Raw genomic sequence first — 15,008 nt, 5'->3', positions numbered from 1 at the left:
CTTGAAAAAGAAATGCTTGTCAAAGAACAAAACCTTATCTACAAGTTATTTGGCACATACCACTCTTGCTATGAACGTCCAGGTTATTTTGTACATCATACAACAATATCATACAATTTTGGTCCTTCACTATTTATATATTTATATTAACATTTGATCATGGAGGTGCCTAAAAAGAGACAATACTGTTCATCAAAAAGCAAAACACAAAATGGAATCAAGTTTACAAAGGAGCAAAAGAGGGGAAAATACGTTTTCCCCTACTCTAACTAATGGACGTCAATTTAAAACCTTTTGCTCACCAGATAACTGTTGAAGTCGAGACTTTGTCCTCTGCAATGCACATTATATGTTGGGGATGGGTCAATCTCCATGACATCATCGTCCTGTACTTTCTTTATAAACCAGAGTGCCGTTTCCTGCTGTAACATTTAGCATTGTGGTATTACTGATTTCAAACAGGAATGAAGAGTGTGAAGTCATTTGATAAGATGGGGTGGATGGGGGGGTTCTTTGGGTGAATGCGCTAGTACACCCCCATTATGTGTTGATACTTTTGCTCCTCCCACCGAGTGAGAAGAGCGGACATGCAATGCACATATTCCAAACCTACTGTCACACTATATGAAGCTATTGAGAAATTGCTCTGGTAGACTGTGAAGAATAGACGTTTTGCTCCCCTAGTAATGCAGTGGCATACTCAAACTTGACTGTCTCTGAGAGTTCAACTAGAGGGCTTCGCTGGAATGGAGTGGGGTGGTCCTTCCTGGGATGTCCTTCACCCCTCTACAGGGGCGGAGCAGTGCTACCTTGATCTCTGCCTGCGAGTGTCTATCTGAGAGGCCCCTCGTACACACTCACACGCACAAACACACGCACTAACGTGGGCATGCACAAATCAATGCACATAAACACACACACACACACACACACACACACACACACACACACACACACACACACACACACACACACACACACACACACACACACACACACACACACACACAGAAGGGCAGGAGCCACAAATCCTCTCTCTTCTCAGGCCAGGACTATGTGATGTTGAGTTCTCCTCCGCAGGAGGCTTCATCCCTCCTCCTAACTCTCTTAGATGTGGCTGAGTGGGTAAAAGCTGCTCGTCTCGGACGGGCCCCCTCCCATGCTCAGCCAGGCATCCAGTGAGTTCTGGGAGGATGCACGCAAAGGGTTGTTCTCCGACAGAGAAAGCATCATTGCATAAGCCTGGAGGAGACAGAGAAACAACAAAAAGACACCACCGTTGTTCAGAAACCATTTTGTGAGTCTCCGCGTTAATTGTCAGCCAATCAAACGTGGGTGTCATTGTTGTCAATAAAACCCAAGAGCTGTTCCGTCTCGGAGTAGGAGCGTCACTTTAACCATCGCAACATGTCTTGGCATGCAAGAGGTCAAAGGGGAGAGAGCACTGTGATGCTGCTTATTGGGGAGTAGTTAGATGAGAGGTTTAGAAAAGAGGGAATGAGTTAATAGCTCCGTTAGTAGGTAAGCTAAGAGAGGGGAGAGCAACGATAATAAATACTGGTTGTTATTCACTGACTTTCATCCCATGAAGCCACATTGAACAACCTGGCATCGTGTTTTGGCCTGGTTGTCATGCATTTTCCTTTTTGTATTTCCCCCTACCGAACTCAAGCTTTTGGACGGACGTTCAAAATGATTTACCACTTGCTGCCTCCATCCTGGTAGCCTAGTGATTAGAGCCAGTAACCGATCAACAGTAATCGGTTACTGTTGGGCCAGTAACCGAAAGATTGCTGGATTCAATCCCCGAGCTGACAAGGTAAAAATCTGTCGTTCTGCCCCTGAGCAAGGCAGTTAACCCACTGTTCCCCGGGCGCAGAAGATGTGGATGTCGATTAAGGCAGCCCCCTGCACCTCTCTGATTCAGAGGAGTTGGGTTAAATGCGGAAGACACATTTCAGTTGAATGCATTCAGTTGTACAATGGAATAGGTATCCCCCTTCCCTCTCTCTTTTTATACGGGAGTCCACCTACCTGAGTTTTAGCATGTCTGTACAGAGTCTCTTTCAGGGCTTCTGACTCGAGTGAGGCGGTGTTAAAAATGACTTTAACATCAAAGGGGGGCTCCTCGCCGTTGTTGGCCTTATGCAGGTCCAGACAGTTGGGGAAGCTGGGTAGGGCCTCCAGGTCTAACAGCCCACCGTCCTCCTCTATACACCTGCAGCAGCACCGGGGGAAGGGGAGGGGAAGAGCAGGGAGGCAGGATAAAGGGGAGGGGTAAGGTGAGAGGAGAGGGGATGATGGAGTAAGTAAAGAGAGAAGACAGGGGGGAGGGATAAAGAGAGGGACGGGGGAAGGAAAGGTTGTGGAGGAGGAAGGGGAAGGTGCAGTGAGGGGGGGGGAGGTTGTCCTCAGTTAGCCTAACCAATACTATCTTATAACTCGATGGATGGACTTTCGATGGTGCATGCATGGGGGACAGATGGATGGACGGATGGATGGAGACGGACGAATGGGATAGATGGTATGGAGATGTTGTCTGAAAACAGTTCACGCTACTACCGCTGAAAACCAACTTGACTGAAACCCCACTAGAGAACCTGCAAAGGGCATGATGGTTTTCCTCACCGGTTTTGTGCATCAAAAGGGAAAGCCGGCACTAAAAGGCTTAACCAAGGAGCTAACCATTCTCAGTGTGGGGAGAGATAGTGAAGTACCGACACCAGTATTTCTGTGTTAATATTTCAGAAGAACATATGAATTCTTTAGACATCCAGAATGGTGAAAAAATGTATGCTGAAGGCAAATAGATCCACTCTACAAAGTATTACTAACCCAAACACAGTGGGGAACACTGCTTTCAGTGAAAGGCTTTATAAAATAATTCAAATAATAATAATGATACTATTCTTTTCAATGATGTTCTGAATCAATCTATTCAGTTTTAGTTAGGAAGTAAAGGGTTAACACTGAAGAGAAAAAATATCCAATCAGGATTTTTCTTTGGTGGTTTCTGGTGAAATAAGTCTAGCTAGCTAAGTCAGCCATTGGCTAGGCCATCAGACACTTGATAGAAGGCATCTGCCATTTTACTGTTTTAGGGCAAAATTTTGGAGTGACAGTGGAATCAACCATTCACATTGACTTGCAATGGGTGGGACCATTTTTACAAAAACGTATGGAAACATTTGCTTTCTCAAAGGCCAACAGGCCACTGTCCAATAGCGAGCAGTAGTTTTCCCACGGTCTACCTACCTAACTTTTGTTGTAGGCTAGTTTGCAGCAGATGTTATCAAAGAGGAGGTTGTTCCTAATTTGTTAGCGTGTCCCTTTTCAAGAATAACTTTCAACAAGAAGCTACAATTCAAATGATCATCATCTGGTGGAGTGGAACTATGTTTTTTATTGCAGCTCGCATGCTGTTGTTAGCCATCTCTTTGAAAATAACTTACGTGTGTGAAACATTCTTGCATTTAAACTTTAGATCACCGGTTACTTTGTGTGCTAAACACAATGTTAAGTAATAGTTGAACATTTGAATTGGGAAATGGCTAGCCTAATGGTTGTGTTTTTGTGTTGGGAAATGGCTAGCCTAATGACTGCTGTCTTTCCATCGGCCTTGTCCAGTGGTGTAGTGGTGATTTAACATCATGCTGTGTGTGACTGCTGTCTTTCCATCGGCCCTATGCAGTGGTGTAGTGGTGCTTTAACATCATGCTGTGTGTGACTGCTGTCTTTCCATCGGCCCTATCCAGTGGTGTTGTGGTGCTTTAACATCATGCTGTGTGCGACTGCTGTCTTTCCATCGGCCTTGTCCAGTGGTGTAGTGGTGCTTTAACATCATGCTGTGTGACTGCTGTCTTTCCATCGGCCCTATGCAGTGGTGTAGAGGTGCTTTAACATCATGCTGTGTGTGACTGCTGTCTTTCCATCGGCCCTATGCAGTGGTGTAGTGGTGCTTTAACATCATGCTGTGTGACTGCTGTCTTTCCATCGGCCCTATGCAGTGGTCCTTTAACATCATGCTTTGTGTGACTGCTGTCTTTCCATCGGCCCTATGCAGTGGTGTAGTGGTGCTTTAACATCACGCTGTGTGCGACTGCTGTCTTTCCATTGGCCCTATGCAGTGGTGTAGAGGTGCCTGGAGAAGTGTGTCCTGTGTGGAAAAATGTTGGTCTATCGTCTTGGTTCGTAGGCTATTTGCAATGGCCATTTCAGTCATCATCCACTGTTTGCATGAACATTTCTAAAGGCTTTCCCAAAAAAACTTCCCAATTAAATGTTGAACATAATGTAGGCCGACCTGACAGAATGTTATAATGCTGATTTGTATCAATGGGGAGGGCATTTGTTTTGCTCAATTGAATTAAAGGGCAACTACACCCTCCAAAAATATGTATTTTAAAATGGTTTAAGGATTATTATTATAATTTTTGGGGTGTAATTTTGAGAGTGTACATCTGAAAAATCTATAGGAAAACATAGGATTTTTCACACAGGGTGCCTTTCCTTCAATAGCTTTGCATACCCATTGTTGCCTTAGCTAGCGTTTACTGGTAGATATAAGTTGAAACATCTTTCCTACCTACCAGCTACCGATGTCATTCTTCTGTGAGCTGCTCCATGCTACAACCTTTAGAGAGCTGCGCTCTTGCTGCTATTCCGCTGAAACTAGGCTATTACGTGGTAGTCGTGGAGTAGGGGCACACAGTGTGTTGTGAAATCTCTGAATGTATTGTCATATTTCTAAAATTGTATAACTCAGGTAGAGTAGCTGCTGCCTTAGCAGGAACGAATGGATATCCATAATAAACCCCAGGAAGAGTAGCTGCTGCCTTGGCAGGAACTAATGGGGATCCATAATAAACCCCAGGAAGAGTAGCTGCTGCCTTGACAGGAACTAATGGGGATCCATAATAAACCCCAGGAAGAGTAGCTGTTGAAGAGTAGCTGCTGCCCTGCCAGGCATTAATGGGGATCCATAATAAACCCCAGGAAGAGTAGCTGCTGTCTTCGCAGGAACTAATGGGGATCCATAATAAACCCCAGGAAGAGTAGCTGTTGAAGAGTAGCTGCTGCCCTGGCAGGCATTAATGGGGATCCATAATAAACCCCAGGAAGAGTAGCTGCTGTCTTCGCAGGAACTAATGGGGATCCATAATAAACCCCAGGAAGAGTAGCTGTTGAAGAGTAGCTGCTGCCCTGGCAGGCATTAATGGGGATCCATAATAAACCCCAGGAAGAGTAGCTACTGTCTTCGCAGGAACTAATGGGGATCCATAATAAACCCCAGGAAGAGTAGCTGTTGAAGAGTAGCTGCGCCCTGGCAGGCATTAATGGGGATCCATAATAAACCCCAGGAAGAGTAGCTGCTGTCTTCGCAGGAACTAATGGGGATCCATAATAAACCCCAGGAAGAGTAGCTGCTGCCCTGGCAGGAACTAATGGAGATCCATAATAAATACACATACAGTAATTTTACAGGTAAAGTAGGAATCCCAGGTTTCAGTAGACGATAAGATATTCATGTTTTAAGAAAGGAGTGTATGTATTTCAAATCAAATTGTATTTGTCACATGCTCCGAATACAACAGGTGTAGACCTTATGGTGAAATGCTTACTTATAAGCCCTTAACCAACAATACAGTTTTAAGAAAGAAAAAGAGAAGGAAAAAAATGAATAAAAGTAACAAATAGTTAAAGAGCATCAGTAAAAGAACAATAGCGAGGCTATATACAGGGGGTACCGGTACAGAGTCAATGTGCTGGTTAGTCAAGGTAATTAAAGTAATATGTACTTGTAGGTGGAGTTATTGGGGGGGGGCAATAGAAATAGTCTTGGTAGCCATTTGATTAGCTGTTCAGGAGTCTTATGGCTTGGAGATAGAAGCTGTTTAGAAGCCTCTTGGACCTAGACTTGGTGCTCTGGTACCGCTTGCCGTGTGGTAGCAGAGAGAACAGTCTATGACTAGGTTGGCTGGAGTCTTTGACAATTTTTAGGGCCTTCCTCTGACACCGCCTGGTATAGAGGTCCTGGATGGCAGGAAGCTTGGCCCTGGTGATGTACTGGGCCGTACGCACTACCCTCTGTAGCGCCTTGCGGTCAGATGCCGAGCAGTTGACATACCAGGCAGTGATGCAACCCGTCAGGATGCTCTCGATGGTGCAGCTATAGAATCTTTTTATTTTTTTTAGCCTGGAGAAGTGGTTTTATGCAATGAATGAATGGAAGCTGATCTTTTTTTTCTTCTCCGCTGGTCTTGGCTGTCCGAGACCGAGTCAAGACCAAGTAAAATCTTCCTGACACCAAGACAAGACCAAGACACTCAATATGTGGTCTCGAGACAAGTACAACACTGACCGACACTGATAGGGACAGAGAGACAGGTGGCGATGGAATGGGACTGTGAGAGTTTTATCTGCATCCCAACACTCTTTATCACCATCTATCTCTCATTGAACTCATTGTACTGCCATCATAGAGAGCGCAGATCATGCATGGCAGGTCATGCAATATTAAACTGTATAAGTTGTGTTAGTTGGAATGGGAGGAGACAGGAGTGGCCGTTGTGATTGGGTGGGTTTGTTTGTGAAGGTGTGGTGTGCTGTATGTGACTGCATGACTTTGTCTGTAGTTGTCTGTCCCTACAGTATGTTTGTATTCTACCACTACCTGCGGGTCTGACGGTGGTAGTCGTGTCTGTAACTTGGTCAGAAGTCTGTAACAGGCAAAACATACCTGTAGTTGTGTCCGCAACTATGTCTGTGGTCTATTAGACAGGACTTTGTGTCTGTAAAAAAAGCTTTTATTCTGCCAGACAAGACATACCTGCGGGTGTGTTCGTAGCTTATAGCCAACGGTGTGGCTTCCTCCTCTTCCTCCTCCTCTTCGTCTTCGTACGCCCCCGGTGTGACCATGGTGATCGGGGAGGGGGATTCGGGCGCTTCGTCCTGAGATTTCTCCGTCAGGCTGTCTTCTTCCTCCTCTTCATCGTCTCCCTCCGCCAACTCCTCCTCTAGCCCCCGGGAGCTGGACAGGCCTTGGCTAGACGGACGCTCCTCCTCCGTAAGTTCTGACCTGCAACAACGAGAACCGTGATGTCAGTGGTTGTACATTATATATTGTATTGATTTTGCTCTTTATTCATAGTTTCCAAAAATGTGTTCCATTCATTTATACCACCAAAAATGTACAGTATTTTATCCTTAAAATGTCTTGGTTTATATGAAACCCTCATTGGGTGTAATCTGTGGAACAATATCATTGCATCCAAATAGTCTAAGGCCGTTTTCTCTCCGTGCTTCCTTTCCTTCATCTGCACTGATGTGAAAGAGCTGGTCATCAAAAGCAGCCAATTTAGACTTACTGTTTACTGTTCCCACCCACTCTGTCTTGGCCAGATGAGCGGAGAGGAGACAGGGGGGACGAGGGCCTTCCCCCAGCCCACCTCACCTCCATTAGGACTTTGATTTGGATTTATAGGCCCACTGTCCTACCTGCCTCAGTGGGCCACAGGCCAGGCATCCCTGCTGTTTGTCTATCTGTCAATAGGCAATGAGTCATACTTTGCAGAGCCATAACTAAGCTGTCAGGGGCTCTGTTGACAGCGAGCAGAGCCCCAGTCCAAGCAAACAAACATGCACGTTGACAATCGGCGAGAAACAGAGCTGAATGATTAACTGGCTAATTCCTAAGAAGCATACTGGACAAGAGGGCCAAGCTCAAAGGGGTCGCTCGGGGAGGCTGTGTGCGTGAGTGGGGAGGGGGGCTGCTCTGCAAACAAGCCATCGGCACACCAGACATTGCAACCTGCCGCCCTTCACATTTCTAAGCCCCCTGGTCTCCGCAGCTTAATGCCTCATGATGTCATTTTCTCAGGGTGAGCCCTCCGAGAAGCCACTGCCACAGAGCGGAGGGCAGATGGACATTTATCAAAATAGACGGGGTACTTTCTGGGAGCAAGCGGGACAGAGGGGTGTCTGGGGGGGCTGTTCTCCTCTATCAATCTAGATTAAATATCCTATAATCAAATTGGCAGGGACTGTGTGTAAGGGGGGGGGGGGTACAGGGAGACAAGCACCTCTGTGATGCAGAGCCCTCCATTTTGTCACTTAGTCTAAACACATCAGCAGTATGTTTGTGTTAGCGACCTACAGTGGTTCCTCCTTTAAAAGTTGTCATACTGCGGCACAACTTGTGTCATACTGCGGCATTCTGTGGCACGTCATTTAATTCTCAGCCATTTTTTCTGTTACTGCAAGTTATTGCTAGTTTTACCACCAGAGGGCATCTTTGAGAAGCATTTGATAGTCTTCCATATTGCAGCTACGCGGAAGACCGGGGTTCAATTCCCCGACCAGGAGGAAGGAGTAGGCTGTCCTTGTAATAAGAATGTGTTCTTAACTTATTCCATATGTGTTATTTATTCTACAATGTAGAAAATAGTAAAAATATAGAAACATCCTGGAATGAGTAAGTGTGTCCAAAATGGAGTGGTACTTGCTTAATTAATTTGATTAATATTATGGTGTTTCTATTCCATGAAAAACGCAAACCCTGTGGGTAAATTCAGAAAGTTTCGCTCTCGGAGCGCACACTGAACGTTCGGGCCGAGGCAGTCAAGCACTCAAGCTAACGTTGGCTAACTTGCTAGCTACTTCCAGACACAAGTGAGACCCCTCTGACCATTTTACTCGCCCTAGCAGAGCTGGTTAGGCAGTTTTCATGTTAACCAGAACGTTGGTGACTGTAACTGTGCTGCGGGAAACAATTTAATTACGCTTTTTTTGCCAACGTTTACTGACACCGGCCATATTCAACGGGTGTTGAGTGCTCGTAAATTTATTATTCTGCGCTCTGGTACACTCAGATGAGAGTGCTCTGAAATCGGTGTAGATAGCCAGAGCGAATTTACTAAAGCACCCGAATGTCCATTGAGAAAGCACAACGACTATGCCATTTAGCTAAGCTAAGAATGACGGGAATAATCAAGTCAATAAACGTTGGGTAGTTAGCCTATAGTTAATATACTGGCAAGTTTGATGTATAACTACTAATGTTAGGTAGCTAGCTAACATACCGGTACATACTGCTGTAATGATATGCTATGTGGTTCGTAAGGACAGCGTAGCTAACAACTTGTCAGCTAACATAACGTGTAAGGTAACTTATTTGAAAAGTCATTACTTTATTACATTGAGTAGCAAGCTACTGCAAGGACGCACTTTTGGTGCACTGGACTTCGGGCAAGAAGGTTGAGGGTTCAAAACCTGCTCCCTGCTTGTTTCATTTGAAGTCGTGCACAATTATCAGTTTATTCTTTGGTTAATATTGCCCATTCATTGTCAGTTAGAGACACGGTAGTGCATTGGGACACAAAAGCATAATCAGTGCTCTAACTCCCACTTGGTCGTTAAGGCAAATCTGGTCTGTGATAGGATGAGAGTTTTCACACCTAGCTCGGCTATTAGACTATTCTTTAGTACAGGTTGAATAGTCTATTGTTCAGCTATTTGCCCCTCTCCCCAACTTGCAACAAATTGATGTTTTTTTGCCGAGAACCAAAATCCCCCCCCCAAAAAAAATTATATAAAAAATAATTCTTCTGAAAACAAAAAATAGGCTTCAAAGTAAAAAAATAATAATGTTTTGCAATCAAATATTTGGTAATAGAGTGCAAAACGTTATGCATTTTATTCCCCAAAAATATTTTGATAACAAAAAATGTATTTGAAAACAAAACCAATTTAATTTCCCTATGAACCACCCTCCATTTTGGCCATTTTTTGAGTGTCAGTTTGGCTACAACCAATATTGCTCTGCTCAGCCTTTCTTTCCGACACAAAGGAAGTCATAGCGGACACCTGCGAAGGACTGTGATGATGGCATCTCAGATAAGCAGCACTGGGTGCTCTTCCGTCCAACTTCTAATGTTACATAGCTAGTAGTTAGCTCCTACGATTCAGTGTCGGTTCATAACATTCTACTATAGTATATTACAAACATACCATTGAATGATAAATCATGTAATTATTATTCTCAAGATAACCAAAAGCATTTAGCTACGAACGCCTGTTCTCGGCATTTTCAGTTGAATTCATCTAACTTTCTTTCATGGCAACTCATAAGCAGGCCATGTCGTATTTGTTTCATAGTTGATATATAATCATATTTCATGACAGTGTTAGCGGTTAGCTTTTTTTACAGAAGGATGAAAGAACACAATATGTCTGTCAGGGAATGCTATTCTGATATGTCAGATGAAGAGTTAGACCAGAAAGTCATCGCCATTAAAGCAAGGATGCCCCATGCGGGCTTTAGAATGGTCAAATGAAGTCTCAGAGCAAAGGGCCATCATGTACAATGGAGAAGAGTCTTTTCAGCGTGTAGATGTGCAGGTATCGTTGCCAGAATGATCCAGCTTCGTTTCATTACTTGGCAAAAATCCTCTGTTCCTGCTCCCTTGTCTCTCGTCCACAATGATACAAATCATATATTGATAAGGTACTAAGATGTATAATGTCTCCATGAAATCCAAGAAGTTATTTTAACTTTTTTATTCTTACTTATTCCAAGACAAATATTCAATGATGTATGAAATGGGAGATGTTCTTCAACTGGTAATACATAAATAATGAAGCAGGTTAATAGGTTAAACATTACACTTTTAATTGCAATGCTTTTTTTCAAGATACAACAGGCAAGTAAGTATATTATATACTATATATATTGCATATTTCCCATCACCTGATGAACAACCACAATACCAGTCTGGTGTTAAGCTTTCTGTGCTGTATTGACGCATCCTGAAAATGACATCTGCTGCTTTAGATTGAACGGTCATCTCAGTTATTATTTTCAAATTTACAAAGAATAAGCTGTTTTCTTTAGAGCGAGCTGATCACGGGGTCGAAAATGTAGATATTACCGGATGTTCACTGCCCGAGGAACAGGCCGTGGAAGCCTTATTGCTGGCAAGTGTCCAAAACCAGAGGTAATTAAACGGTTGTGTTCTTTTTCTCTCTTCATCTCTGCCTGTCTTGTTGTACATGGAACATGTCTCACATGCAAAGTCTGGAGGAAGAAGGATACCTTGACCTGTCGAATTCTATCCACCTCTTCTGTGTGGGATATGTGTTCTTACCTCGTCTGCGGGCAGATCTGCAGCATTTCACAGAGTGTTGGAATAATCACCCTTTAAGTACAGAGGCGAACCTGACACCTCACCAGCTGTGGCCTATCGAAAAGCTCCAAACACCTGTGCACAGTTTTGTTTCTGCCTGAGCACAACACAGCTGATTCAAATGATCAAGTCATCATCAAGCTTCAAGTGGTATTTACACCTGCATTGTTTGGGGTTTTAGGCTGGGTTTCTGTATAACACTTTGAGATATCAGCTGATGTAAGAAGAGCTATACAAATAAATGTGATTTGATTTGATATTAATTTGTGATCTGGTAATGTAAAAGTCTAATGACATTATCTTCTATTGTTTGTCGTCATGAGTCTGTTTTTCAGCATAAAGTAGTCTTTGGCCACTTAGCGTGGACACCAGGTGAGACCACACACACACAATAACAGTCTCTCTCCTTTACTCCATCCCTCTCCCCCTTCTCCCTAAATCCTCTAGGTTATATCAGCTGTGTCGGTGAACCCCTCCTGCATCTGAATTGGCTGACACAGAGGGCACAGCATAATCATAGGTGAGATGCTTTACATTGGAATACAGACAGAGATGTAGTAGTCCGAGTTAATGATCCAAGGTCAGTTTTGCATTTCACCTCCTGATGATTATGATGACTGACTGGGTTAGAATAAAAAAAAAACAAGGCTTAATCATGCTCTCTCTCTATCCATCTGTCTCTCGTCTGCAAGTATGTTTTGATGTGAGAGAGGATGCCAGCTCCGTCATCGCCACCTCACCCGCTCTTAAGATAACGTTTGGGCCAACTGGGAACCCAAGGCTGGTTAGGAGACACCGCTAGAGACACTGTAATTGAGATGAACTGAGAGAATATTAGGGTAGCAGTGTAATTCATTAATCATATGCTGTCTGCCTCTGTTCTTACCTCTCCCCACCTCGTCTTCATAATTTTATAATGCACACCATATGTGCATTGAAGTGCAGATTGAACTTGTATTTATAATAGAATATGACAATTATCATAATTATAATGCATGTATTATGTATTTATAACACCTGGATAATGAACTTCTTTCAATAAAGCGTTTCACATTCTCCACTGGTTGAAATTAAGTATCTCATTGAAATACTATCCTGTGTCCTCAGATTAATGCAGATGAAAGGAGTTAGATATGCATAGGTTTTTTATTCTGTATATATGAATTACAAATCAGCCTTTACTTAAATCATATTGCTAGTCTATTGAATAGTTACAATGTGTAATCATTGATGTCCCAGGAGCAGGAGTGGTAAACACTGTTGAAGTGTATAATTGTAATACATACATGCAGACACAGCATCATTCAAAAAATGGAGTTTGATACACCTGGTATTGGATATGACTGAAAAAGAATGTCTCACAGAGATTCATACCTGAACCACACCTTTATTTGCCAAGGAGGAGTACATGATCAGTGAATATAGTAAATGCACAGGCTACAATGTGGGGAACTCATGCGTGGTAATAACTACAGTACATGTATATAAAGGTATTATATTCTACTCAATCCATAGGCTTCATTAATGCCAATCAGACTTGAAGTTGATACAACAACTATGATAGCTGAGGTTTATAGATTGGTATGAATATTAGTTCAGAACCTAATGTTTTAGGGTCCATACACAGATCAGCTACATACTGTAGCTAGCTACAAATCCATAGGCATACAGTTAGTTTCTGTCCTCCACTACACAATAAGCTAGCTATGTTACTTCAGCTGCATTGCAAGGCAAGCTTGTACATTCAATTTGTAGTAAATGCTTTAGCTAGCTAGATTCTTTACATCCACTGTTTCCCAAGACGACAGCCTGGTTTGCGGGTTTCCTCAGGAGTCCCTAAAACATTAAACAACACAAATTACAATTTCATACTGTACTCATGTCATAACACCAGCTAGCTAGCTGGCTAATGTTAGCTAGTCAGTTAACTTGCTAAATCGCGATTTTCGTAAATTAACTTTATGACAAAAAAATATGCACAATCGTTTGTCTCTACATTAACATATTCCTCTCAATTGTCCATTTTTAGCTTGACACGTTATGACATTATAACTACTTACATCTGCTTCCCCCGTAATGTTTTGTCAGCCATCTTTGTTAGAGAAAGTCACCAGCGACGGATGGCTCGCGTCAAATTCGTCATTGGAACCACTCTATATGATTGGTCATATAAAAACCTTGAGACCCATATGCATAAAAAGATATATATATATATATATATTTCACCTTTATTTAACCAGGTAGGCTAGTTGAGAACAAGTTCTCATTTACTGCGACCTGGCCAAGATAAAGCAAAGCAGTGTGACACAAACAACAACACAGAGTTACACATGGAATAAACAAACATGCAGTCAATAATACAGGACAAAGTCTATATACAGTGTGTGCAAATGAGGTAAGATAAGGGAGGTAAGGCAATAAATAGGCCATAGCGGCGAAATAATTACAATTTAGCAATTAAACACTGGAGTGATAGATGTGCAGAAAATGAATGTGCAAGTAGAGATACTGGGGTGCAAAGGAGCCAAAAAAATAACAGTGTGGGGATGAGGTAGGTGGATGGGCTATTTACAGATGGGCTATGTACAGGTGCAGTGATCTGTGAGTTGCTCTGACAGCTGGTGCTTAAAGTTAGTGAGGGAGATATGAGTCTCCAGCTTCAGTGATTTTTGCAATTCGTTCCCATCATTGGCAGCAGAGACCTGGAAGGAAAGGTGGCCAAAGGGGAATTGGCTTTGGGGGTGACCAGTGAAATATACCTGCTGGAGCGCGTGCTACAGGTGGGTGCTGCGAAGGTGACCAGTGAGCTGAGATAAGGCGGGGCTTTACCTAGCAAAGGTTTATAGATGACCTGGAGCCAGTGGGTTTGACGACGAATATGAAGCGAGGGCCAGCCAACGAGAGCATACAGGTCGCAGTGGTGGGAAGTATATGGGGCTTTGGTGACAAAGTGATGAGTGCTCTAACTCCCCCTTGTGGTGGTCTGGAGCAATGAAACCGTGACGTGGTTCCGTGGTGTAAGCTTGCAACTTTTAAAGGAGGAACCACTGTAGGTCCATCAGTTTTATCTTGTAGATAAATGCCTCAGCCACCACCCCACATCTTTAGAGGAGGAACCACTGTAGGTCCATCAGCTTTATCTTGTAGAGAAATGCCTCAGCCACCACCCCACATCTTTAGAGGAGGAACCACTGTAGGTCCATCAGTTTTATCTAGTAGATAAATGCCTCAGCCACCACCCCACATCTTTAGAGGAGGAACCACTGTAGGTCCATCAGTTTTATCTTGTAGATAAATGCCTCAGCCACCACCCCACATCTTTAGAGGAGGAACCACTGTAGGTCCATCAGTTTTATCTAGTAGATAAATGCCTCAGCCACCACCCCACATCTTTAGAGGACGAACCACTGTAGGTCCATCAGCTTTATCTAGTAGGTAAATGCCTCAGCCACCACCCCACATCTTTAGAGGAGGAACCACTGTAGGTCCATCAGTTTTATCTAGTAGATAAATGCCTTAGTCACCACCCCACATCTTTAGAGGAGGAACCACTGTAGGTCCATCAGTTTTATCTTGTAGAGAAATGCCTCAGCCACCACCCCACATCTTTAGAGGACGAACCACTGTAGGTCCATCAGTTTTATCTTGTAGAGAAATGCCTCAGCCACCACCCCACATCTTTAGAGGAGGAACCACTGTAGGTCCATCAGTTTTATCTAGTAGATAAATGCCTCAGCCACCACCCCACATCTTTAGAGGAGGAACCACTGTAGGTACATCAGTTTTATCTTGTAGATAAATGCCTCAGCCACCACCCCACATCTT

General features: G+C 43.4%; 1 protein-coding gene across 5 annotated transcripts in view; it reads right to left on the bottom strand.

Moving 5' to 3' along the window:
- Nucleotides 1-996: 996 nt before the first annotated feature.
- Nucleotides 997-15,008, bottom strand: part of LOC115168976 (histone-lysine N-methyltransferase PRDM16) — a 384,212-nt gene continuing 370,200 nt past the window's right edge. The window contains exons 16-18 of one of the 5 annotated variants that reach the window (XM_029724556.1): nucleotides 6,830-7,078; nucleotides 2,035-2,218; nucleotides 997-1,242 (exon numbers count right to left, since the gene is read on the bottom strand). In XM_029724556.1, the coding sequence (XP_029580416.1) occupies nucleotides 1,108-1,242; nucleotides 2,035-2,218; nucleotides 6,830-7,078 (568 nt within the window). In that variant the 3' untranslated portion in view covers nucleotides 997-1,107. Of the gene's footprint in view, nucleotides 1,243-2,034; nucleotides 2,219-6,829; nucleotides 7,079-12,991; nucleotides 13,020-13,205; nucleotides 13,337-15,008 lie in introns of those variants that run through there. The other 4 variants (XM_029724557.1, XM_029724560.1, XM_029724561.1 and 1 more) reach the window with 4 other exon arrangements.

This window comes from Salmo trutta, chromosome 30 (genome assembly GCF_901001165.1).
Source record: "Salmo trutta chromosome 30, fSalTru1.1, whole genome shotgun sequence".
In the NCBI taxonomy this organism is placed as follows: domain Eukaryota; kingdom Metazoa; phylum Chordata; class Actinopteri; order Salmoniformes; family Salmonidae; genus Salmo; species Salmo trutta.
This window is presented reverse-complemented; position numbering and strand designations above follow the sequence as displayed.